Source organism: Brachyistius frenatus, unplaced genomic scaffold (assembly GCF_029030835.1).
Source record: "Brachyistius frenatus isolate BFR_SWC_R1_liver_20210118 unplaced genomic scaffold, ASM2903083v1 Contig_84, whole genome shotgun sequence".
Lineage (NCBI taxonomy): Eukaryota > Metazoa > Chordata > Actinopteri > Embiotocidae > Brachyistius > Brachyistius frenatus.
In genome coordinates this window covers 92,501-117,765 of record NW_027210683.1, presented here as the reverse complement: position 1 = coordinate 117,765, position 25,265 = coordinate 92,501, and the positions used below count along the sequence as shown (strand labels likewise).

Sequence of the window (25,265 nt, the reverse complement as noted above, 5' to 3'; positions counted from 1 at the left end):
GTCTGATTAGTGATTATTGATGATGAACTCGGAGGGAAGGAGGCCATTTTGTGCTAAAAGCTGCTGGTAGTCGGATCCGATCTGCAGGTTAACATCTTAACGCACTTTAGACGCTTTACGTTCAGTCACCGGATCATGTTTCGTGTTGCCTTATCAATAAAGTTTTTAAACAAACCTGAGAGGTTGAATCATTTTCAGTTTGAGTGAAAGTAGTTTTAGATGAAAACCATCACACACACAAAAAGATAAGAAATAAACCTTTTATTTTGAGAATGCCAATGTGTCTTTCAGCTTTGTTTTGGTCATTGGCTGCTGCTCGGTTTGTTTGGTCCTCCTGTTGGCTCCTGGAGCATCGAGTCGGCCATCAGTCGACTAAATAAAAGTCTTTTCTTTTTTGTCAGCAGAGTTTTTTCTTCCGTCGACAAACAGAACCGAGATGTTGAAATAAGTCCGTTTTTTATGTTTCTGAGCTGCGTCGTCTCAAACGTTGGAACAGGATGGATTCTATCCCAGCATGCATCAGGGGAGAGGTGTCGTCATCACACTGTTCAGCGCTGATTATCTGATGATACGGAGGTCCGTCGTCCTGAATGGTTCATTAATATTTAACTTGATGTGAAACTGATTCTGTCGAACCTCTCCGTGTTTTGTGTTGTTGTACGTCTCATGTTTCCTTTCAGGTTTTTGCTTTCGCTCTTTTTCAGGTTTGAGTTCAGACATTTGTTTTGGTGCCGTTTCTGTTCGGACTCATCAGCTCACGCAAAAACTAAAATCCACAAAACCTGATATCAGAAACGTTTTGTGCTGCTGGACGAAGAGATGCTAAAAGTGTGGAGCAGCAGGTCGAAACACCTCCTGTGATGTCGTTGTGGTGTGGGCGGAGCCAGCGGGCTGTGTGTGTGTGTGTGTGTGTGTGTGTGTGTGTGTGTGTGTGTGTGTGTGTGTGTGTGTGTGTGTGTGTGGGGGGGGGGTGTCTCTGATCTAACCTCTCATCTCACGGCTGTTTGTGCTTCTCCTCTCGCAGCAGGCTGACGTACAGACGCAGGAAAGAGTAGCAGACGCCCACCGAGCAGTACACCGAGGTGGCCAGCAGGGGGAGGAAGGGCAGCTGCTGTCGCCACGGTGACAAGGGGAACACCACCTCACAGGCCACAGCCACGGTGACCAAGCCCAGCAGGTAGACGACCTCCAGGGGGCGGAGCAGCGCCCCCCAACCGCTGAGGGGAGTAATCTGTGTGTGTGTGTGATTACTTTGTGTGTGTGTGTGGACGTGTGTGTGTGTGTGTGTGTGTGTGTGTGTGTGTGTGTGTGTGTGAGTGTGTGTGTGTGTGTGTGTGAGAAACACACCAAGGCGTGTGTGTGTGTGTGTGACGACAGGTGTGTGTGTGTGTGTGTGTGTGTGTGTGTGTGTGTGTGAGTGTGTGTGTGTGTGTGTGTGTGTGTGTGTGTGTGTGTGTGTGTGTGTGTGTGTGTGTGTGTGTGTGTGTGTGTGTGTGTGTGTGTGTGTGTGTGTGTGTGTGTGTGTGTGTGTGTGTGTGTGTGTGTGTGTGTGTGTGTGTGTGTGTGTGTGTGTGTGTGTGTGTGTGTGTGTGTGTGTGTGTGTGTGTGTGTGTGTGTGTGTGTGTGTGTGTGTGTGTGTGTGTGTGTGTGTGTGTGTGTGTGTGTGTGTGTGTGTGTGTGTGTGTGTGTGTGTGTGTGTGTGTGTGTGTGTGTGTGTGTGTGTGTGTGTGTGTGTGTGTGTGTGTGTGTGTGTGTGTGTGTGTGTGTGTGTACCTGTGGAGCCTCCAGAGAGCTGAGAAGGAGAAGATGGTGAAGAGCAGCATCAGGACCACTTTGATTGGCAGCTCTGCAACAGACACATAAATCACTGCATCTCGTACGGGAGCTGCTGAGGGTCAAAACAGTTTGAGTTTTATTGTTTCTCAGAACAAACACGGAGTTCAGGAAGATGTTTGTGACACGAAATTTAACAGAAAAGTATTTATTTTAACAAGAAAAGCTATTAATAAGCAATTTATTTACAAAACACTAACAACGCGTCTCTTAAACTGTCAAACATGTTCAGTAAAATAAATAATTTTGTATTTTAACTGGAGGATTTCTAACTTGTAAACAAAGATGGCCGACGGCTCCACAGACTGTTTCTAAAAGAGTTCGTAGCTTCAGGTCTGTAAAATGGTTCTGATCCAGAAGTGTCTTCAGCTGCAATACCAGCGAGTGCCACTAGAGGTCGGCTCCAAAAAGCCTCCGGCTCCATAGACTCCCATTCAACTTCTCTCATCAAATCCAAAGTGAATAAAATGTGTCCATCAGTTATCTCGGTGTTGTTAAAGTCTCCTTGTTTACCTGCGGAGGTGAAGAGCAGCGGGAACAAGGAGTAGTGACCCGTGCTGCTCAGAACCAGGAAGATCCCAGCATCCTCTCTGCTCTCCACCGCCAGGATGCTGCAGGAAGACAGACAGGAGGCGTCATGAGGTCACGTGACTGAAGGAGGAGGAGGAGGAGGAGGAGGCGGCGGCTCACCTGAGAGGCAGGATGGCGATGAGGACGGCCTTCTCATGGACGTGCCAGCCGAACACGAAGGAGCCGAGAGCACAAAGCAGCAGGCAGCGAAGGAAACCACGAGAACCACGAGGACGCCACCAGATGGAGGCTACCGCCGGCTAGGAGGAGGAGGAGGAGGAGGAGGAGGAGGATCAGAACTTTAAGGTTTCATTGGTAAAAGAAACACGATTTTCATGAAGAAGGTTTTAATCTTCATCAGTCGTGGTTTTCAGTCTTTTTCTTGTAAAGGAGTGAAAAGTTCAATAAAGTTTAAAAAGAAAAGAAACGGATCATCTTTCATTTAACAATAAATAAATCCCTGCTGAGCTGCTGCTGTTCATTCATGTATTTAATGCATCTTCTTTAAAGTTTGATAAAAGTTTCATGGTTTTAATCCCGAGTCGTTTTGTGTTTGACCTCCTGAAACATTTTGACCTCCTGAAACACTTTGACCTCCTGAAACACTTTGACCTCCTGAAACACTTTGACCTCCTGAAACACTTTGACCTCCTGAAACATTTTGACCTCCTGAAACACTTTGACCTCCTGAAACACTTTGACCTCCTGAAACACTTTGACCTCCTGAAACACTTTGACCTCCTGAAACACTTTGACCTCCTGAAACACTTTGACCTCCTGAAACATTTTGACCTCCTGAAACACTTTGACCTCCTGAAACACTTTGACCTCCTGAAACATTTTGACCTCCTGAAACACTTTGACCTCCTGAAACACTTTGACCTCCTGAAACATTTTGACCTCCTGAAACACTTTGACCTCCTGAAACACTTTGACCTTCTGAAACACTTTGACCTTCTGAAACACTTTGACCTCCTGAAACATTTTGACCTCCTGAAACATTTTGACCTCCTGAAACACTTTGACCTTCTGAAACACTTTGACCTTCTGAAACACTTTGACCTCCTGAAACACTTTGACCTCCTGAAACATTTTGACCTCCTGAAACACTTTGACCTTCTGAAACACTTTGACCTCCTGAAACACTTTGACCTCCTGAAACACTTTGACCTCCTGAAACATTTTGACCTCCTGAAACACTTTGACCTCCTGAAACACTTTGACCTTCTGAAACACTTTGACCTCCTGAAACATTTTGACCTCCTGAAACACTTTGACCTTCTGAAACACTTTGACCTCCTGAAACACTTTGACCTCCTGAAACACTTTGACCTCCTGAAACATTTTGACCTTCTGAAACACTTTGACCTCCTGAAACATTTTGACCTCCTGAAACACTTTGACCTTCTGAAACATTTTGACCTTCTGAAACACTTTGACCTCCTGAAACACTTTGACCTTCTGAAACATTTTGACCTCCTGAAACACTTTGACCTTCTGAAACACTTTGACCTTCTGAAACACTTTGACCTCCTGAAACACTTTGACCTTCTGAAACATTTTGACCTCCTGAAACACTTTGACCTCCTGAAACACTTTGACCTTCTGAAACACTTTGACCTCCTGAAACATTTTGACCTTCTGAAACACTTTGACCTTCTGAAACATTTTGACCTTCTGAAACACTTTGACCTTCTGAAACATTTTGACCTTCTGAAACACTTTGACCTTCTGAAACATTTTGACCTTCTGAAACACTTTGACCTTCTGAAACATTTTGACCTTCTGAAACACTTTGACCTTCTGAAACACTTTGACCTCCTGAAACATTTTGACCTCCTGAAACACTTTGACCTTCTGAAACACTTTGAGCGTCTGAAGCTGACGAAGTTCTTTGTTATAATTACGAACATGATGAGTTCTGACAGCGAAGGCCGGTTCAGACTCACCAGGACGGCCAGCAGAGTGCAGACCAGCGTGACGGACGGAGAGACGGACGGCAGGACCGAGTGCTGGAACTCCTGAACCAAACCGCCCGTCATGGACGCTCGAGGAAGCTCCGCCTCCTCCAGCAGCTTCAGGCGAACACCTGGACAACAAAAGAAAAAAGGATCAAAACTAAAACGCTTCTTCAGCCTCTAAAACGTGATGATTTTCTCTGTTCATCAGGCTTCAGGTGTTTGAGGATAAAAAGCTCAGCGGCTGTTTTCACGTTGGGCTGGTGGTGAACGATGCGTCCCGAGGGGGCGGAGCCTCACCGAGCGTCGCCAGGCTCTTGTCCAGCACGTTGTAGAGGGCCCAGACGTTGGGCGCCCAGTAGGCATGACAGAGGCCCCGTTTGAAGGGGAAGAGGCGGGACAGGAGCTGAGGGAGCTGACCCTGAAACACACCACACCTCGTCATCGTCCAAACAAAACATTTCAGCTTCCAGACCAACGTCAGTGTTTCGGTAGAGCCGCCTCACCATGGCGATGAACGGGCCGAAGGACAGAGCGCAGACCGACACCACGATGACGCCCAGACCAATCAGACGCAGCGGGCTGAAACTGCCCCACCGCACCGACCCGTCTGCTCAGGAACAGTCACAGAGAAATTCTTCTGTTTGGGTGTTGCTATGTCACCGCTGAGTGGTTGCTATGGTGTCGCTAGGGTGTTTTGGGTAGTGGACAAGCCGAGTCATATCATGTTTGTTATAGTGGTTGCCATGGTGTTGTGCACAGTTGCTAGGAAATCACTAGGTGGTTACTGTGGTTGCTAGGCGACTGTTGGAGTATATGATGTGGCTTCTACTTGCCGCGTGGTAGCCACACTGTGAGTTGGTATCTAACGCGATTCTGGGTGGTTGCTAGGATGGATTTCACAGTTGCTATGGTGTATGAGGTGGTTTCTATGGTGATTCTGGCTGGTTGCCAGGTGTATTGATTCATAATCGATTTGAAGGAAATTTACTGAAGTTTAAATATATTAAAATGTTGAATTAAACAATAAAAGCGTGTCACTGAGTGTGTGTGTGTGTGTGTGTGTGTGTGTGTGTGTGTGTGTGTGTGATGTGTGTGTGTGTGTGTGTGTGTGTGTAGTGTGTGTGTGTGTGTGTGTGTGTGTGTGTGTGTGTGTGTGTGTGTGTGTGTGTGTGTGTGTGTGTGTATACGTGTGTGTGTGTGTGTGTGTGTGTGTGTGTGTGTGTGTGTGTGTGTGTGTGTGCGTGTGTGTGTATACGTGTGTGTGTGTGTGTGTGTGTGTGTGTGTGTGTGTGTGTGTGTGTGTGTGTGTGTGTGTGTGTGTGTGTTACCTTTGTTGTCCTGGGTGAAGCAGTAGCTCCTCAGCAGGTAGACTCCGTAGGCCGGAGCCACGTACAGGTAGATGTGCTTCAGGTTGAGCAGGACGGCGAACAGCAGCGCCCCCTGCAGGTGCTGAGACTGATTCACACAAACAGACAACGACAGGTCACATGTTCAGGCCCTTTCAAAGTAAAAGTCAGGAGTAAAAAAAATGAAACCACATCTTCAGTGTAAAACTGCATGAAGACGTTTGTACCTGCAGGTGTTTTGCGATCGACAGCAGCAGGAAACCGAACAGGAAGCCGTTGTACTGGAAGTGAATGTCTGAGGAACACGTGAAGGAAGATTCACAATGTTTACAGATGTTTACAGATGTTCAGGTGTCAGAGCTGAAGGATACGGTCGACGATGAGGAGGCCAAAGTTCCACAGCAACAGCACGGCCAGGACGAAGGACGGCCGGTTCAAAACGTCCCGGGAGGCTTTCTGCTCCTGAACGCACCTGCAGCACCTGGAGGAGGAGAGCCAATCAGGACGGAGCTACTGGAAACAGCTGTGGAGGCAATCCCACCAACCCGAGCCGCGGACTCACTCTCTGGCGGCGTAGATGAAGAGGAGGTCGGTGAAGATGACCGACAGCCTCTGGAAGAGCACCGTGGACGGGCTGCTGTAGTTCAGGTTCTGCACCAGCAGCATGTTCGGGTCGAAGTGCCGGGCGACGTGGGACAGACCGAACTCGAACCAGGCGAACAGCGGCGGGTAGTCCAGAGTCCACTCAGACGTGTTCTGAAGAGGAGCGCGTTTCAGAGCTTTTATGTTCGGAAACGTTCGAGAACTTTCTAGATTTCTGCATAAATATCTCCTCAAAGTAGATAACGAGAATCTTAATTAAACAAAAGAGACAAAAACTTAATCGTTTATTTATAATGAAATATCTGTGAGCAGAAAAGTCAAATTGATGTTTTAGCTCTAATTTCTGCAGAAATATAGAAAGATTTGAACATAAACGCATCTTCCATACATGAAACGTCGAAGCGGGTGGAGATACGCGTCCTCACCTCGTGGTACCAGCGGGACGCCGGCAGGCTGTGAGTGACGGCCAGCCAGTTCCTGTGGACCTCGAAGTCTGTGGATCGACTGATGACAAGAACACGTCAGCGCCGCGGTGCACCAGAGTCCATTCACAAAACTCACCATTTAAAGACGACTCATCCGTTCACCGGCATCTCGTTCTACTCAGTTATTGTTCATGAAACAAGACATCCTGAAACGGTCCGACCTTCTCGGAGCGGGTTGGTTTCCGTATCTAATCACACTTCTTGGCCTGCAGCCTTCCTGCAGCGTACAGAAGCAGCAGGTTGTTTGTTGTTTACTTTGTTTACTGGAGCCTGAAGCGTCTTGTTGTCACGAATATTCAGACTGAAGAAAGATGTTGGAGAGTGAACACTTCACATCAAAACATCTCACTCGTGAACATCTCAGGATGTCGTCATACTTCACACCTCCGCTGAACCACAGCGCCACCTTCAGGCTGTTTGGAGCTAATAACACATCAAGCTAACGATACAACCATTTGTCCTACAGTCAGATAACATGAAGCTCCGAGCAGCACGTGTTCCTCCTGCTCTCCTTCATCAGCACGTGTTCCTCCTGCTCTCCTTCATCTTTCATGTTTTACTTCAACTCAGATTTGGGGGATTAAAGCTAACGTTAGCCGGATGCTAACAGGCGTCACTTCCGCCTTTTTAAAAACGCGTCGACCTGAAACTGGAGAATCAAACAGTTTCACAGCAAAGTGTTCAAACTCACTAAGCGCCGATGAAGAGACATTTGAGCAGAGAAACTCCCAGAGCCAACACCGGGAACCAGCTGCGGGCGGCGGGGGCCGCCATGACAGTCACGAGTCAAAACTTTATTAACAGCAGCGCGGCGGACAATCCTCCTGTTGGTTGTTTGTTTGTTTGTTTGTTTATTGTCCTTTAATAAACTGTAACAGGTGCTTCGTACTATCTTCTTCTTTTATCGTGTGGTTTAAATGTTTTTGTTAAAGTTATGGATAAAACACACATTTATATATATTTAATACTTCCCGTAGAAACACCCGGATGTGAAGACAACTGTAAAAAATAAATGTCAAATACAGCAGCAGTCAACGTTACAACAATAAAAACCAGTTGTTAAAAATCAATCAAATACAATAAAGAACAGTTATTAACAAAATGATAATAAATAAAGACTTTAAACATTGCTCTAAACTAAAAGGGAAAGGACTTCAGTTTCCTTTTCAAAATACTTTTATTTGATTAAATTAATTAGACTCTGAAGTAAAACTGCAGTAAAAAACAAAAAAAAGATTAAAAAAAAGATATTCCTTTTGAAAAGTAGTTTTAAAGTTGTTTACTCGAGTTAATGTTCTTTCTAAAGTGTTTTGACGAACTGGTTTTTTAAATTTTTTTTATAGATGACAGCAGTCTCGAGAGTACCAACGGTCCCTGAAGGCAGCATGAGGCCGGGCTGGTCGTTCCCCGGACAGACTGTATCCGGTGTGTTATCGGTGTGTATCCGGTGTGTTATCCGGTGTGTATCCGGTGTGTTATCGGTGTGTTATCGGTGTGTATCCGGTGTGTTATCGGTGTGTATCCGGTGTGTATCCGGTGTGTATCCGGTGTGTGCTGAACGTGTAAACAGTCCGCTGTGATTCTCCGGAGTTTAACTTTACTTAAAAACCGCAGCAGCTTCCGGGATGAACGCGCTGCTGCGGCGCTGCGACCCGCGGCGGGTCGCGACCTGCTCACGTGAGTCTCTTCACGAGGAACCTTCACCAGTTTGGAAAGTCACCGCCCGCAATGCACTCTGGGACAAACCAGAAGAGTAACTTGGTAGATTCGCAGGGTTACAAACCGGAAGGAGACCGAGTTTAAATCATTTACTGAATTTAATTGATATTTATAGTTTTGTGTTTCTTGGTTGTTGTTTTGTGTCTTTTGAAAAATTACACTTCAGTTTTTGTATAGTTCAAAAAAACATAAAATATGTAAATAAATGAGTTTTGGAGGATCTGCAGTGTGTAGTTACCTCCAGACAAGCTAGCTGTTTCCTGCTACTTCCTGTCTTTATGCTAAACTGAGCTAACCAGAGTTAATCTGAACATTCCGACAGAAAGACGGTTCAGTGAACGTCACACTTCTTCTTCGAGTATCTGAACAGACCCGGAAATCACGTGTCTCTGTCTGTGTGTGTGACAGGTTTCCATGTGGGAGCGTGGATGATGACCTTTGACCTGAGGAAAGTTGAGTTGATGCCTCTGGAGCAGCGGAAACTGACGTTTGACTCCCACGTGATGGTGAAGGAGTTGGAGAGCAGCGGTGAGCGAATCAAACGAACCTCGACTCCACAGTTCAGAAGTTTCCTGAGAATCCGTCTGATTCGAGGTTTTCGGAGGAAAACTTAAAGAACAGATTCTCTTCTTTCACTTCATCCTGAAATGTTCCTGCGTTTGAAAAGGTTTGGAGAAGCGGCAGGCGGAGCTGGTCGTGTCGGCGCTGGTCACTCTGACCACCGCCAACATGGACATCGTTTATAAAGACATGGTGACCAAATCCCACCAGGTACGACCTGTTTATTATGGGATGTTACGAGGTCGTGTTTATCGGTTCACGTTAAATCTCCTGTTTTCCCGTCAGGAGATCGCGGTTCAGCAGATCATGGCTCATCTGGACTCCATCAGGAAGGACATGGTGATCCTGGAGAAGAGCGAGTTCGCCAACCTTCGATCTGAGAACACGGTATCTTCAAATCTACGTTATTAAATTAAGCTCGTATGTCACGTCTCATAAAACCCCTGAAAACGACCATTTGATGGTAAAAACGTTTAAAAATAACTCAAACAGACGTTTTACTTTCACTTCATGACATTAACATTTAGCGACATCTTGCTGGACGTTGTTTCGTGGATATTTATGTACGTTATTTAGCGATTGCTGAAACGCAGGCGGTCTGATACTCGTACAGGTAGCGACCGTAGTTTGTTTTCAACTTCTTCGGTCTGTAACGAACGCCTCCTTCACATCCACGTTTTCGTTTCGTTAACTCTTCGGATTTATCGTACGACGGTTCGGTATCGAGTCTACGATCCGGCTACGTATGATTGTGTAACAACGGTCCGACGGAGGTGGTGGTCGGTGCCGGCGTCCCTCAGGGATCCGTTCTCGGTCCTCTTTCATTCACTTTAAACAGTGAAAACAGGATTAATAACATTAATGTGCGTTTCTATGGTGACGACACGGTTTTATTTACGCTTCATCTCACCGTAACAGATCTTCGCTCCGCTTTGGACACATTTCACATTTCTCTTCTCAAACACGAGCTTGTTTTGAATTCTGATGAAACACAACAGTCGCTGATCTCACGGCCGTCAGAGACGAACTCTTCAAACTCCGCAAGATCGCAAACGCAAACTGAAGATAAAAGCTGACACGACTTTAATTTTCTAAAACTCTTGTTCCTGCAGAAAATGAAGCGCGAGTTGGAGCAGCTGCAGAACCGGCTGAAGGTGACGAAGCGTTCGGAAAAACAAACGTATATATTTTAAAGAATTTCAGGAATATTTGATCTGTTTTTTCCCCCCGATGTTTTCTTCCAGGAGGAGAGCCAGAAAGTCCGAGCAGAAACCAAACTAGACATCAACCTGGAGAGAAGCAGGATGTCCGACATGGTGAGTCCAGGTCGTCACGGTTACCGTCGAAGTTTTTGAAGAATCGAAACAGTCGCGTGAACACATCATCGCACGTCATTTATTTTAAAGGGTCGGTTACGTATTCCTGCAGCTCCTCTTGTGTTTTTCCGTCAGTTCACCGAACAGGAGACGAAGCTGATGGAGGCGACGTCAGAGTTCCACCGCAAGGTCCGATATCTGAAATACTGTCGTAGTGCTGCTGTGTGATTGGTTGGTTTTGGGTGTGACTGGCTGATGACATCATCGCTCGTGTCTCCTGCGTGCAGAAAGCGGACCTGGAGAACGACAACATGGAGATCAACAAGAAGATCGACCTGCAGGTGGCGTCGCTCAAAACGGTGCTGGAGTCCCTGAAACTGGAGACGATCCGCTACCTCGCAGGTAACGAAGCCGAGACGACGGATGACGACCGAAACGCCGTTTCGACGTTTTAGTCGACTTTTTTTCAGAAGGTTTTAGTCAAGTTTTCTTCTGTAACATTTTGGTGGAGTTTCCCTCTGCGATTCATTACGTTACGTTTTCCTGTGAAACTTTTCCTTCACAACATTGGTCGTATTTTCTTCGGTAACATTTTGGTTGAGTTTTTCCCCCGCGATGTTTTCCATCACGTTTTAGTTGCGTGACATTTTATTTCAGTATTCTTCGGCAACATTTCAGTCAAAAATTATTTCAATTAATTTCTAACTGTTTTATTATTATTTTTTTGAATAAAACAATGACGTTGACGTCGTCCCTCGGGGCTGCTGGGTAACCGGCAAGTCATTGTTAATTCAATTTATTTATATAGCGCCAAATCACAAGCGGTTATTTCACGGCACATTAAAGTTATCGTTGTTAATCCCGAACTAACGATGTTTCCCTGCTCAGCGACGGTCTTCTCCTGCCTCGCCATCGCTCTCGGAGTCTACCGGCTGTGGAGGTGAAGAATCCAGCCGACGCCTGAAACACGTCTTCATACGCGACACAAAGTAGTTCCAGTAAAATCAGTCAGACTCAGTAAAAGAAAACGTTATAAAAACTTTTGTTAGAAGAACAACGGTATCGTAAATAAGACAAACTGAAAGTAGCATGAAGTACAAATACTTTGAAATAGTCTTTATCTTTTTGTAAATGTGTCTTCGTGATTTCATATGAAAACTTAAAAGCTTTTATTTTAATGTCTTGATGTTTTTATAACTTGTGTTGTTTTTCTTTTTTAAACCTTTAATGGTGAGAAATAGATTTTGAATGATTGGTTTATTGTTTGAGATAATTCTCCAGTTTTTTGTTCGACTGCAGATGATCTGAAAACGAACTTCTGTCACGATATAAAAACATTTAAATCTTAAAGTGTAAGAACTCACTGCTGCACAAGATCAAACTGAAAAACATTTTTATTGGATGGAAATTTTGGCACAAATACAAACTATTGTTTAGTTATTTCAACATGTATGAACTGAGTGTTTCAGTATTTATAATAAACCATTTTTAATCTTTGATGTGTTTGATTCATATTTTTATCTTCGTCTGCAGGACTCAAAGTTAATTCAATGAAAATTAAAAAATGAATCGGAACCAAAACAGCTGCTTTAGAAACAGAATAAAAACAGGAGGTGACATTTGAATCCACTCAATCTTTATTTGTATTTGAAACCTAAACGACAGAAACGGTCGGAGATCAATCAGCGTTCACACCAACGAACAGCTTCAGACTCTTTATTGATCCAAGAAAACAAAGAAAAGACGACGATCTCGGCGGCCGACGATCTTCACGTCTTCAGATGATGCTTACCTTCAACACCTGCGACCGCCCGTCAACCAACCCATCAATCAATCAAATCAATCGCTCGATCACCGCAACTATGTACAGACGGGAACAGGCAGCAAACGGCTGTTGGATTCAATCACTGTTACACCAGAGATACCAAAAATACTTTAATTTATAAATTAAATCATTTACAGCTTTTAGCAAACGCAACATCGTCGTAACAAACATTTGGATTCACAGAAGCAGCCGACCTGAAGCGGCCGCACGCGATCAAATACAAAAATGTATTCAAGTAGAGCTGCAGAGCATCTTCGTCTGGAGACTCCTCAGCAGAGTCTTCCTCCGTCCAGATGAAGGTCACACTTTCTCCTCTGACTGCACTGCTTCAGTTAAAACCTCCTCCTCTTCCTCCTCCTTCTTCACCTCCACAGGCTCCACCGACTCACTCTCCACTTCCTGTTTCACTGCGGCGGCGGCGACGGCACAGGAAGTGCTCTCCTCCTCCTCCTCCTCCTCGGTCTTGATGAAGACGCCCAGCGGGTGATCGGTCAGCAGCTTGCTGGGCGACGGGGTGACGTCGAGATACGATGACGTCTGCGGAGACAAATAACAACAGGTCAACAAACACTTCTGTTAACATTTATATGACAAAGAAAGTCAACGGAAATGGAAGGAAACTGAACTAAACGACAAGATGTCAATGGATGGAAAATACAGGGTACAAAAAAAAAGAGAAAAAGAAAGGATGTCAATGGAAAAAAATGAGGATAATAAATTCAACGAGGAAGAGAGTAATGAAAACAAAAAGGATGAAAGAAATTCAATGGAAGAAAGGAACAGAAAAACAAGAAAAAACTGAAAAAAACAGTAAGGAAAAAAGGATGTCAACGGAAGTAGGAAAAAAACCACAGAAGGTAAAAGATGACAGAAAAACAAAAAAGGATCTCAATGGAATAATAAAAGAAAAACAAAAAGAGTCAGAAAAAGGATGTCAATAGAAGGAAGTAAAAGAATGTGAATGTAGAAATGAAGGGGGAAAAGGGGAGGAGTTAAATAAATAAATAGAATGTAAACACAGGAAGTAAAAGACAGAAAGGAAAACAAACAACAGGAAGAGTGGCGGTGAATGGAAGAAAAACAACAGTTCCATTATTTCTGTTGATTCTTTGGTAACTTACATTTTTATAATCTTCGAAACAGGACGGATGGAAGTTCTGTGGAGACAAACAAACACTTGTTGACATGTTTATCTTTGACTGAAGCTGTAAACGAAGCGTGCGAGAGGCGGAGACTCGCCGACCTTGTCGTCGACCCTGATGGCGTTCTTCAGGAACCAGTCCTCCTCCTCCTCCACCCAGTACGTCTCGAACGCCTCCTGGCAGATTTCACACAACTGTGGAGGAAAAAAAAACATCACAACATTTTTATTTACCGACATTTCCTCTTGGCTCCGCCTCCAACAGGAAACGCCGGTTTATTTCTATCTCACCTCCCCCACTTGGTCCTTGGTGGCACGGACGCTCTGGAACTCCTTCTCCTTGGCGGCCGCCTGGTTCTTCTGGACCTCCTCCTCGTTCACCTTCTCAAAGAAGTGACTCTTGGCTCGCTCCTCCAGGTCGGCGATCTCCTCGAACTCGATCCAGTCCTGGACGACACGTAAAGTTTAACTCCAGGAGGTCTGAGTGTGTGTGTGTGTGTGTGTGTGTGTGTGTGTGTGTGTGTGTGTGTGTGTGTGTGTGTGTGTGTGTGTGTGTGTGTGTGTGTGTGTGTGTGTGTGTGTGTGTGTGTGTGTGTGCTCACCCTGAGGCTGTAGTACCAGCGTCGGTGTGTGACCTTCTTGCTGGCCACCTTGCCAGCGTGGTTCTGTCTGAAGTGCCAGTCCAGGTGGTCGGCGTACATGTCGGTCTGCGCGGCGGTGAAGCGCATGCTGCACAGGCAGCACTGGTTCCCTGAGTACAGCCTGGTCACCACGCTGTCGTACCGCCTGGTGGGTGGGTGGGGGGGGGGGGTCACATGACATGTTGTTTTATCATCTCAGAACACGTGAACCTGACCAGACTTCAAACACGCCTGACTGACTAAACATGTGATTCACAACACGCATCAGTAACAGTCAACCTGTTCTTTAGTTTTTATAAAATACTTTTGTCCGTGTTGCTCTGAGTTGATGATGCTGCCGTTTCCATGGAGACCTGACAGACGGGTTCCCAACCAACGATTTTGCGAACTCACAGTTTCATGTCGTCGATGCTGAAGCCGGTGAGGTCGGGGAAGTCGTCCTCCTCCACCTCCTGCTCCTCCTCTTCCTCCTCCTCGGCCGGCGGCGCTGCAGGAGGCGCAGCGGAAGGTTCTGGAGGAACAAACAGAACCTTTATTTCACCGTTTCAGGACCGTTGAACCGAGGCGGGTTTAGATCGCCGACTGACCGGTGCTGGAGGCCGGCGCCGCTTCAGGCAGCGCCGGCTTGATGATGCCGGTGGAGATGAGTTTGGACAGAAGGTCGTTGACGTCCACCTGACCGAAGTGGTTCTCTGGAGGGACGACCTGCGGCGCTGGACACGGGGACACGGAGACACGTCAGCATTCATCACTGAGGTCACATGACTTCATATTGAAGGAGAGAAAACAAACACGAACTTCCTGTTTGAAATGAAAACAGGAGAACTTACTCTGCTGTCCGAAAGGCACGGCGGTCTGAGGCAGGAAGGGCTGGTTCATGTTTCCCATCATGCCCTGCAACAACATTCAGAACACCCACAGGATCAATAGAAGAAGGTTCCGTTATCAATAACCATTATTATCATTCATGTTGAAGTCGGACAAACTTTTAAACATTCACACTTTTGTTAACAAAAACAGAAATCAACTCATTAGCGGTGTGACATCACGGCGTTGTGACTGTGCTCGTCGCTCACCGGCTTCGTCATGGCGACGGAGGGGGCTGCAGGGTTGTAGAAGGGTCCCGGGGCCGGCTGGCTGAACGCCGGCTGCAGGCTGAAGTTTCCTGCCGGCTGCAGGCTCGGTTGCCCCGGAAACGGCAGCGGCCCGGCGGAGAACTGAGGGTTGAGGGGCTCCGGGAATCGCTGGGGTCCGAGGGGGAAGCTCTGCTGGGGGGCGATGGGGCTGTCGTAGAGGGGCGGGGCCATCGCTCTCAGCGGGGGCTGCAGGTTGTGTTGGGGCCCGAACCGGGGGGGGCCCTGCTGCCCCGGGAAGTGGGGGGGGCCGCCCTGGTGGGGGGCGGAGGGAAGGTCGTACCTCGGGCCCGGCTGCCCGGGGACCTCAAAGCGACCCGGACCTTCGAACCTCATCGGCCCCATTTGGTTCGCGGGCCCCTCGAAGATGACGGGCCGCTGCTGGAAGCCCATTGGACCAGAACCAGAACCAGAACCAGAGCCCATGTTGTTGAAGCACCGCGGGGTGTCAAAGGGCTGCAGGGGGCCTTCCAAGGGTCCCGGACCCGGCCCCTGACCTTCATACCTCACAGACTGTTGGCCGATGGGACCAAACCTGCCGGGCCCCTGAGGGCCTTCAAACCGGCCCAGAGCTTCTCCACCCCTCATTGGCCCGTGGGCCATGTGGGGCCCCTCACAGGGCCCGGGGCCGTCCACCCTCTCCGCCATGTTGTGATGAGGAGGCCCTCCGTCAAACCTGCCAGGGCCCGGATGGTGGGGCCCCTCGAACTGGGCGTCGTCGTAGCGACCGGGGCCGCCTGCTTCGTACCACCCCGCAGGGTGCGGTCTGGAGGGGCCCATGTGTCCGGGGCCGTTGTACCGGGAGGGGGCGTGTCCTCCGTCGTGGGGAGGGGTGTGACCGGGGGACTCGCCGTGTCGGACAGAGGCCAGCGGGCCCCCACGGGGTGGGGCCTTCAGGATGGATTTGGGGGGAGGAGGGTGGGGCCGGGGGAGGTCCAGGTTAAGGGGTCCGTCATCAGAGTGCTCGCTGGTTGGACTCTCGAAGCGCGGGACGGGGCTGTCCGCCGGGTCCTTCTGGTGCAGAGGGGACAGACGCTCCCGCTCGAACCTCGGAGCCGGGGGGTCCACACCCGCCGGGCTGGGACTGTTCCTGTGGACCACGGTGCCGGAGGGGGCGGGGCCATCGGGCCTCCGCGGGTCAGGGTGTCTGGAGTCGGCGGGGGGGCCGAACCGCCGCGGGGCGTCATAGCCGCTCTTCTGTTCGTCACGCTCGTCGTAATGTTGACGCTCCGTCAGCGGAGACGTCCACTCCCTCTCACCTGGAGACACACACACATACAGGTGACCTCCTGCTGCAACAACAACACACAAACAACAACGGGAGCTTCATCAAAACACAGAGGGTCCTCTGAGGACCGGCTGTGACAGTGACCCGGTAACCATGGTGATGGAGGTGTCGGGTTCAGGACTTACTGGACTCTCTAGGGTCGGCCCTCCTCCTGAAGCGCAGGCCGGGCAGCGACTTGAGGGTGGGGAACTCCTTCCCGTGGTTGTACTCCTCGATCATGGGGGCGAGAGGAGCCCTGGTCTCGTCGTGCTCTTTGCTCCGCCTCTCACCTGTGAGGTCACAGATCAGTGAGCGGATCTTCGCCTGAAGCTCGAAGCTCTTTAAAACCCGTCTGAACATCAGAACCCCCCTCGGCTCACCTGGTCTGTCCCGCGGCGTCCGGCTGTATTTATGCACCGGCGGGTGTCCGGCGCTCCGGCCGCCCGTCTTCTCGCTCTGCCCCGCCTCCTCGCCCTCCGCCGGACTCTCCTCGCCCTCCCAGTCCTCCCCGGCGGCGCGGCGGTTCACCTGCGTCTTCCTCAGCTTGGACTTGTGCTCGTAGTAGGACAGCTCGGCGGCGTCCATGGCCTCGTGGGGGCGGGGCTGGGAGGAGGCGGGCAGGTTCAGCAGCGGCTGCTTCTTGACGGGGAAGTCGGCGGCGTCGTCCCAGCTGTCGGAGCGCTGCTGCTTCTCCTCCTGGTACTGGAACAGGTGTTTGATCTGGTGGGCCAAGTTCAGGAAGTCCTCCTGGGAGATCTCACCGCTCTCCAGGCGCTTGCTGGCCTGCAGGAACATCAGGAGAACGTCAGGGGGAACTGTGTGGTGTGTGTGTGTGTGACTGTGTGTGTGCGTGTGTGTGACTGTGTGTGTGTGTGTGTGAGTGTGTGTGTGTGTGTGTGTGTGTGTGTGTGTGAGTTAACATACCCTCCTGAGCAGGTCCTTCTTGGAGGCGGAGTTAAGCGCCGCAGGTATCTGCAGGTTGGCGTCCACGCTGAGGCGGTGCTTGGGGGTGCGGGGGGTGGGGGGGCGACTCGGGGCAGCGTACGGTTTGTGTCTCTGAGGTAGCGGCTTCAGGTGAAGCTCGTCGGACGGCTTCACACTGACGAGGAAACACAGATTCAACACAGAGACCACGGATGATCCAGGAAGTATCGTCAGAGGTCACGACCTCTGAGAACTGAAAGATCCTGTGACTTTAACGGATTGTTTTCTTATCAATTATTAATAAATTGTGACTATTATTAACAAGTTTGTTCACTAAAAATGTATCACATTTATTTAATCTTCATCAGAAAAAAAAAAGATTTAGTTTTAAAGTTTGAGGTGATCAAATTATTTAAAATATAAATACTTATTGTAATAAACTGTCAGAAAATCAATCAATCTGAAAGTAAATAAATCAATAATCTAAACAACTGTATCAGATGGATCTTGTTATTAAACTGATGACTTCCTGTTTTAATCCTTTGATGTTCGATACGATCAATACAAAAATTAAACTTCAATAAATACTCAAACTAATCTGTTTGTTTACAGTTAAAGATTATTTCTATCAAATGAGCTGCTGATTATTTTCTCTGATAATTGATGGTTTCATTAAATATCAGAACAAAACAAAAATATATTCAGTTTTAAAGGAAGATTTTTTTTTCCTTGATTATAGAATGTTTGTTGAAGATAATAAATAAAATCTGACTGATTAAAGATGTTTGTGTGAATCTGATGTGATGAAGATGAAGGTGAAGATGGAGACTCACTGCTTGTTCTCCTCCCAGCCGCTCCTCCAGCGGTGCGGCGCCTCCTTCGGGTCCTTGCCTCCCGCGTCGTGGCTGCGGGGGGAGTGGGAGTCTCTGGATTCGGAGTGCCGGTCCTCCGCGGGCCTCTTGGACCTCCTGCTCTCCGATTGGTTCTTCTTGGTGCCGACCCGGTCCTCCCGGCTCGTCTTCCCGTGCTGCGGCTCGTCGGGGCGGAGCCTCCTGGGTTTCCCGGGTTTGTGCGATGGGGAGGCGGAGCTGCTGCGAGCTCGGCTCTTGGGGGAGCGGCGGTCCTTCCTCTTGGGGGAGGAGGCGGGGGAGCGGGAGCGGGAGCGGGTGCGTTTGCGGGCGTGCGTGCGGGCGTTGCCGCCGCTCTTGAACTCCAGCTTGTCGGCGTCGTCGCGGTCGTGTTTGGAGCCGTTCAGCAGCTTCCCCTTGCTGAACCGTGGCTCCGCCCCCGGCGTCTCCTCGCGCTCCTTCTTCTCGCCGCACCTCTTCTTCTCCTTCAGCTCGTCGTCTTTGGCGTCGCCCGTCTTGTCCTGCGTGCGTTTCTTCAGCCGGGGGTCTTTTTTGGTTCCATCCGCTGACCTTTGACCCTCCTCCACCGGCTTGTTTTTACTCGGGACACTTTTAGCCATCGGAGACGGAGACTTGGACTTCGGCTTCTCCTCGGACGCCTCCTTCCTGGAGGGGCGGGGCTTGTCGGACCGGATAGATTTCTCCGGTGGTCTTTTCTCAGGCGTGGGGGCGTGACTTCCTGTGGGGGAGGGGCTCTCCTTCTTGGCGGCGGGCTGTTCTTTGGATGACGGGGTGGATGGAGGGCCGGCGCGGTTCAGACGGGGGTCTCTGGGGGACGGCTTGGTGTCGGTCTGAGTCTGAGGGGGGATCCAGGGCCGGACCACCGGAGCGGGCGGGCCGATGGCCTTCGGCACCGAGCCGAGTGCTGTCGGCGTGGACACGGCAGTCGGTGTCGGCGGCAACACAAACCCACCGGCCTGCAGAGACAGGAAGTAGGAAACAGCTGTTGGTGCTGCCGGGACAGATGTGTGATCATGTGTCTGTCACATGACCTCGTTAAAGATGTTTTATATTAAGTTTACAGAAGCTGTTGAATATTTGTAGTTGAACTCAGTTGAACTGTGAACCTGCTGATGATCAACACATTTGTGTTCTCGGTGTTTCAGGGTGACAACAACAACAACAAGGATCAAATGTGCTGAGCTCGGTGGTCCTACCAGCTGAGCTTTGGTCTGCTCCAGTTCCAGCTCGATCTTCTTCTGCTGCAGCTCCAGCAGCTGCTTCTGTTTGGCCAGCAGCTGCTGTCGGATCAGCTGCTCCTGCGTCAGGCTGGACGGGCTGACGGTGGTGGGCGGGGCCGGGGCCGGCGCCGGCGCCGGCAGGGGGGCAGGCTGAGGAGGCGGCGTCGGCTGCGGGGAGGGCGGCTCCTCAGACTGGAGACCACAGAAGTTCAAAGTTTCTGTATTTGAGTGAACTTGTTTCTTGGTATTCTGTCGCAGTAAAATTTACTTTTTGGGACTTTTACAAATAAACAAACAAACAAAAATGGCATTTCCCCCTTTTCCCGACCTCAAAGATTTTTCATTCTTATATTTTGAAAACCCAGTCATCTCATTTTGACCCACTTCTATTTAAAGTACCAATACATGTTGTTTCATTTCATTTTGTTGAATCGTCTATTGATATTTATACATGCAGCTGTAAAAATAGGAAAAAAAGAAAAAAGTTGGAAAGATGTGAATTTGAGTGTTTAAGTTGTTTAAGTTCAAGGTCCACTTCTAGAACCAGAACCAGAACTACACCAGCGTGACTGTGAAGGTGTGGTGTCTACGGTGAAAGCCGATTGGCCGTCGGGTTCAGGTGTGGTGTCTACGGTGAAAGCCGATTGGCCGTCGGGTTCAGGTGTGGTGTCGGCAGCTCATACACACCTGCTTCAGGAACTTGGGGTTGACGTGGATGCTGGCGTTGACGGTGGGCGGCAGCGGCTTGATGGGCCACGCCGGGTCCACCGAGTTGACCCGCACGTCCAGCGCATACAGCTTCTTCAGCGGGAACACTTCGTCCCACGTGGAGCGCAGCTTGAACAGACTCTTCCTGGTGTTCTCGTCCACCTACAAACAGAGGACATGACTTGGTCCACGGCTACACACCACAAGCTGGAGCACACTGCAGCAACATCACAGCAGAAAGCCAAAGAAAGCTCATCTTAACTTAACATTAGGAAAATAAAACCCTCCATCCACACGTTAATCTACAGAACTACGTTACAACTACACAGTGAAGCAAGCAGCAACAAACAGGAGGGAACAGAAGACTTTAAGATAATTCAAACAGCAGCAAAGAGAACTGTACCTTTTCAAAGACACATATAAATGAAGTGATTAGGTTTTTAGCAAACACTGCAAGGTACTCTCCTCCAACATTCTTCACTATGGAATCCACTAAGTACAAAACGGGAAGCTTCTCGATGGATGGCGCCTGGAGCAATAGAGAACTCAACAAGTTTAGAAAACAACAGGGGTTAAAGCAACATTTCAGAACAAGAATCACAAGCTGACAGGAAGTAACAGGGGACAGGCCCCGCCCCCTCCACACCCGCCAAGTGGAAAATATCAGTTGAAAATGGTGAAAAACAAAATAAGACACAAAAATAAAAAAAAAGTTCAGTCCACAGTCCGCATGTTCGTTCTTCAGTCGGGATCCAAAATAAAAACTCCTTCGTCCCATCCACCGGAAACAAGAAAACAAAAGCAGTCGTCTTCAGTCAGTCCGTTCAGTGACGAGGATCCTTCAGTACAAACAGGAAGTCCAGTCCCCGACCGGCTCGTTACCTCCAAAGAGGGTTCTTCTTCGAACCACTCTTTGTACGTTACCGTGACGACACGTCAGCCAGTCTCCCTCCACGCCCGGCGAGCCTCGTTTTCATGCCCGTTAAAAAAAAGTTTGGTTTTTTTACCCTCAAAATCCTGGTCGATGGTTCAAAAACTGAGACCGGTTTAAAAACAGGTGAGACGGTTTGGAGGCGTTTAGTTTAATTTACACTCTGAAGTGAGGCGGCGCTCACACAGCCGCTCAGGAAATACAACCAGAGTCAGACCAATAAATTACACTGGGAAATAAAAAATGACAAAAAGCACAGTTCACATTTTTTATTATAAACATGTTAACCATTCAATAACAGTTCAGTAAATCAAGATTCACTACTGATTTAATGCAGAGAAACTTCTTTTTTTTTTTTTTATCTAATCCAATCAGGTGTCATGTGACCAAAGCTTTGTGAGGTCAGAGAGCAAACAGAGAAGACCCTGCTGACGGAGATGCATCTCTATCAACATCATATCGGACCACCTGAGAGGTTGGAGCGGTCCGGCCCTCATCGCACGCCTGCAGGAACATTCAGTCCCTCCAGGAGGGTGTTTGAGATTTTGCACCGATGTAATTTGTGGAGTTTTAAGTGTGTTTTGCAGTAAGATTGAAGGAGTTAGAAAAACATTCCAAGTCTACCTGATCAAGAGAAACGTGGTGTGATAATAATCCTGCAGAAATATTTGCCATGTAATGTGTTTTTCTTCCTGTTTTGGGGCTCAAAGTGATAAAATGAGTGTATAAGTGGCTGTAATATAGAACAAAGGCTCCATCTGCCTTCAAAGTAAGAGCTTTACATGCTTTTAAATCACATTCATTCAACACTAAAACAAAGTTCAGTCTCTTCCAGCTGGAAGTGGAGAAAACGTATTTAACATGTTCTTCGTTCCCATCATAAAACCACATTTCCCACAAACCCCGTCACTTCCTGTTTCCTCTGGTGCTGGAGTTCATTTTGCTGACGAGAGGAAAAGGAAGTCGAGCCTTACTGATTGGAAATTAACACTGATTTTTCTTAAGGTCAGTTTTTGTTAGGAAAGAGCTTCTGTTGAAGAAAAAGCTGCTGTAGATGTTGTGCAGACTGAATGTTGTGTTTCAGGTATTGTGATGATTTCCTGGAGGGACTGAATAGAGACGACGGCCAAAACACAGACATTAAAATCCACCGTAAATGAAGCGTTACCGTTAAAACTTCTCCCGCTGATTATACAACTCACTCTGTGCATTACATTTCTATCTATAATCAATAACAGCAGAGCAGGTTTCCGTGACAACCGTCTGTTTGTGGTGATCAATCAACAGGGTATTAACTCTGGTTGAAGCACCTTCAGCTCTCAAACTATTCAGACCCTTCACAGCTGAAAACACAAATTTACACACAAACTAAAGACTCGTTCTTCTGTTGTTGAGGCGAGAAATCGACTTTGCTCAAAGTGTCTCGTTTATTCAATAATTTAAGTATGAAAATACTCCTTTTGTTTTTAAAGATCAAAGTCCTTATCGATGACTAATCTTGGTTTTGTTGGCTAATTATTAACAACCTCAAATTAGATTTGAACTAAATCAAATCTACAGATATTTTTGATCGACAGACCAAAATACTTCGATATATCAATATTTTTAACAGGCTTTCCAAAATGTATTTACATCGTGAGCTTTTTGATCAATAACGTTCAGTAATACAAATATACGTTTTGTACGATCAGAGAATTTTATTATTTTACTGCAACACTCCTTTAAAAAAAAAAATTAAAAAAAATAACAGTAATTATGTCACATCGCGATATTACAATATCTAGTCTCATCTCACGATCCGATTAATCGATTCGCGTGTTTACGTCATGATCGATCTCATGTTCGCTTCCTGTATTAATTCGAGTTTGAAAATAATCGTTAAAGTCAGTCGGTTCTGTTTTACGGTGGATTTTAACTTCCGAACCGAGTCGAAGTTAACTCACTGCGGCGAGTTCCGTCAAACTGTCGTGAACCTAAATGGTCGTGTTTCTCTGAAGGTCGAGATGTTCCACTTTGATCCAGATTCGGAGGTGAAAGTTAGAAGAACCGCGCCGAGGCGACATGTCGTGTTAGCACGCCGCCATGTTTAGCCGCCAGCTAACAGCCGACCGGACCTTCTACAAACATAAACACGAAGCAAATTAAAAGTATTCTATGTTCATAAAAACCTTGCTGATTTGTGCTTCAATAATTGCGACGATATCCTTGGCGAAGTTGAGGTTTTCCTCGGCCAGAATGGTCAGCATGTTGATGTGCGGCTTGCTGTTGAACGTCAGGTCTTCCAGCGACGACTGGTACTCCCGGCAGGCGTCCTCCATCTTTGAGCTGGGCGAGCCGGGGAAACCTACACGAGCCTGAGCAGCACCACCACCTCCACTGATTAGCAGGCAGTCCATGAACTCATGTGGCGAACTGTTCGGCCCTGACTCGGAGAAAAACCCGCCGGCCTTGTGGCTCGTTTCGGCCAAACGCTTGTTCTCCGGCCGTTTTCGACGGTAAGAAAATGGCGACTGTAATAGAAGGCCTCATACGTCACGTGAAAGTTTTTATATTTGCCGTGACGTCACGTGGGCCCCATTGGCTTGTGTCAGGCCGTCTTGACCGGGTACTTCGTGTTGATTGGTTCGGTGGTTTTACAGCCACACGAATGAGCCAATCAGATCGAAGTGGTGTCAGTTTATGATTACATAACGGGCGGCAGCCTAAAAAATGATTACCCAACACAACAACATGAGGCCGCAGCATGGCGTCTTACCCCCAGCTTTAAACATTAATATTAGATTATTATCAAACACACCTGATGGAATATACACAGAATACTATGTGATGATGGAATATATTAAAATATATCAAAATATAAAACCTGTAAACACATGATGGGCCCTTTTAACATGTGATCAGTACATTTAAATACTGTACTAAAATACTTTTATGAGGAACTTGTGTGATCTGGATCAACAGGACCTGATGTTCATCACTTCGCTGTCAGGACGAAGAGTTCTGATGAGAAATGGGTCTATTTATTATTTAATGATACCCGACCTAAAAGCGGCAGATTATTTTATTTATTAATACATTTGTTTATAAAATGTTTAAAAAAAAACTAGTAAAATCTGCCCATTATAATTAGTGATTGATCAGCTGTTATTGGTTTATCACCGATATATTAATATCAAAGTACATGTTTGATATGAAACCTTTTGTTTTGCAGAACACAATAAAAAAATTAGAATTTGTTCTGTTATTTAATCTTAGTTTTTTATGTCCTGCTATCAATAACGTTTTATCGTTCAGCTGTAAAACTTCCTCAGACTCAAAAAAATCTGAGACAAACTGAATGTTTAGATTTTACCTGAAAAATAATCTGAAAAAAAAAGAAAAGAAAAAAAGACTGCTTCATACATGTTCTCCTCCATCAGGACCCTCTGACCTTTGAAAACCTTTTTTATTTAATTCTCACAAACACAACGCAGCTCCAGTAAACCACGAGTCAGCACTTTAATAAGGATCTGATCTGTTTGTGTCCACAGACTCTGCAGGAGGTCGATAACAACAGGTGATTAAAAAAAATGTACGAAAACGTCACAGAAACATCAGAAGTCGCTTCTCCGCCTGCGTCTCTCATCTCAGAGTTCCACCAGCTGAAGGTGAAGCTTCATCTTCGTTCCTCTCCTCTTCATCGCCCACAGCCGAGCAACATGTAAAAACACACATTTTGTGAATGGAGTTTTGAATTGGATCTGATTGATGGTCCCGGGGTGGAGGGTTCGATTCCCAGAGGAGTGAACGTGACAGAGCAGAGGTCTCCCATGACGCTCTGTGAGGATGAGGGGGCGGAGCTTCACAGATATGTGATGTACAGACAGGAGCAGGGATGGATGAGGAGATGCCAGATGCCTGATGGACCCCCCGCCCCCCTCTCTCCCCCCGGCAAGTCTTTTTTATTTTAGATTTAAAGTTCAGAAGAGAAACTCCAGCTGCTGTCCCCGACCCCTCCTCTTTCCTCCTCCTCTTCCTCCTCTTAGGCGTCCGACTCGTCGCTGCTGTCGCGGCTGATCTCGATCTGCAGCGACGGCAGGTTGTCCAGCCGGCTCTTCTTCATCTTGTGCGACTTGCGCTCCTGTTTCTGTTTGATCATGGCGCCCCACATCTTCTGCAGCGTCGAGTCGTCTTCCTCCTCCACTTCCTTCACCTCCTCCTCCCCATCGCCTC

At 47.6% G+C, this 25,265-nt stretch overlaps 4 protein-coding genes across 7 annotated transcripts in view; 1 reads left to right on the top strand and 3 right to left on the bottom strand.

The window, feature by feature from the left end:
- Positions 1-246: 246 nt before the first annotated feature.
- On the bottom strand, positions 247-7,577 carry alg8 (ALG8 alpha-1,3-glucosyltransferase). Of its 3 annotated transcripts, XM_069709677.1 has the most exons (13): positions 7,490-7,577; positions 6,739-6,817; positions 6,273-6,466; positions 6,082-6,191; positions 5,938-6,005; positions 5,693-5,819; positions 4,868-4,971; positions 4,662-4,782; positions 4,353-4,492; positions 2,524-2,663; positions 2,347-2,444; positions 1,774-1,846; positions 247-1,217 (listed from the first exon to the last, which is right to left on the bottom strand). In XM_069709677.1, exons 1-13 carry the CDS (start codon positions 7,570-7,572, stop codon positions 995-997), a joined length of 1,560 nt encoding a protein of 519 aa, XP_069565778.1. In that variant the 5' UTR covers positions 7,573-7,577; the 3' UTR covers positions 247-994. The 3 variants fall into 3 exon arrangements, with proteins under 3 accessions (XP_069565778.1, XP_069565776.1, XP_069565779.1); XM_069709675.1 differs by lacking the exons at positions 6,739-6,817; positions 7,490-7,577 and adding an exon at positions 6,702-6,718; XM_069709678.1 differs by lacking the exons at positions 2,524-2,663; positions 4,353-4,492; positions 4,868-4,971.
- A 748-nt stretch (positions 7,578-8,325) lies between these two features.
- ccdc90b (coiled-coil domain containing 90B) lies at positions 8,326-11,891 on the top strand. Its single transcript, XM_069709673.1, has 9 exons — positions 8,326-8,475; positions 8,926-9,045; positions 9,185-9,288; positions 9,364-9,465; positions 10,191-10,232; positions 10,323-10,394; positions 10,530-10,583; positions 10,682-10,796; positions 11,283-11,891. The coding sequence occupies exons 1-9, from the start codon at positions 8,424-8,426 to the stop codon at positions 11,336-11,338; spliced, it is 717 nt and encodes a 238-aa protein (XP_069565774.1). The 5' UTR covers positions 8,326-8,423; the 3' UTR covers positions 11,339-11,891.
- Positions 11,892-12,316: 425 nt separating this feature from the next.
- On the bottom strand, positions 12,317-23,552 carry pcf11 (PCF11 cleavage and polyadenylation factor subunit). Of its 2 annotated transcripts, XM_069709662.1 has the most exons (17): positions 23,222-23,552; positions 20,526-20,651; positions 20,102-20,284; positions 19,391-19,606; positions 18,159-19,150; positions 17,326-17,500; positions 16,782-17,184; positions 16,548-16,691; positions 15,078-16,393; positions 14,832-14,895; positions 14,589-14,714; positions 14,395-14,512; positions 13,963-14,146; positions 13,652-13,807; positions 13,463-13,555; positions 13,341-13,376; positions 12,317-12,756 (listed from the first exon to the last, which is right to left on the bottom strand). In XM_069709662.1, exons 1-17 carry the CDS (start codon positions 23,447-23,449, stop codon positions 12,520-12,522), a joined length of 4,797 nt encoding a protein of 1,598 aa, XP_069565763.1. In that variant the 5' UTR covers positions 23,450-23,552; the 3' UTR covers positions 12,317-12,519. The 2 variants fall into 2 exon arrangements, with proteins under 2 accessions (XP_069565763.1, XP_069565762.1); XM_069709661.1 differs by lacking the exon at positions 23,222-23,552 and having other exon boundaries at positions 20,526-22,350.
- A 927-nt stretch (positions 23,553-24,479) lies between these two features.
- Positions 24,480-25,265, bottom strand: part of ncbp3 (nuclear cap binding subunit 3) — a 5,712-nt gene continuing 4,926 nt past the window's right edge. The window contains exon 13 of the mRNA XM_069709632.1: positions 24,480-25,265. This exon is cut by the window's right edge and continues 132 nt beyond it. Coding sequence (XP_069565733.1) covers positions 25,075-25,265 — 191 coding nt within the window. The 3' untranslated portion in view covers positions 24,480-25,074.

Coding starts and splice junctions, on each gene's coding strand:
- alg8 (XM_069709677.1), bottom strand. CDS start 7,572: ATGGCGGCCCCCGCCGCCCGCAGCTGGTTCCCGGTGTTGGCTCTGGGA. Junction 4,783..4,867: donor TCGGCCCGTTCATCGCCATG/GTGAGGCGGCTC, acceptor GGTGTGTTTCAG/GGTCAGCTCCCTCAGCTCCT. Junction 2,445..2,523: donor ATCGCCATCCTGCCTCTCAG/GTGAGCCGCCGC, acceptor GTCTTCCTGCAG/CATCCTGGCGGTGGAGAGCA.
- ccdc90b (XM_069709673.1), top strand. CDS start 8,424: ATGAACGCGCTGCTGCGGCGCTGCGACCCGCGGCGGGTCGCGACCTGC. Junction 9,466..10,190: donor ACCTTCGATCTGAGAACACG/GTATCTTCAAAT, acceptor TTGTTCCTGCAG/AAAATGAAGCGCGAGTTGGA. Junction 10,584..10,681: donor CGTCAGAGTTCCACCGCAAG/GTCCGATATCTG, acceptor TCCTGCGTGCAG/AAAGCGGACCTGGAGAACGA.
- pcf11 (XM_069709661.1), bottom strand. CDS start 20,900: ATGGGACGAAGGAGTTTTTATTTTGGATCCCGACTGAAGAACGAACAT. Junction 20,285..20,525: donor TTATATGTGTCTTTGAAAAG/GTACAGTTCTCT, acceptor CTCTGTTTGTAG/GTGGACGAGAACACCAGGAA. Junction 16,692..16,781: donor GACGCCGCGGGACAGACCAG/GTGAGCCGAGGG, acceptor GTGACCTCACAG/GTGAGAGGCGGAGCAAAGAG.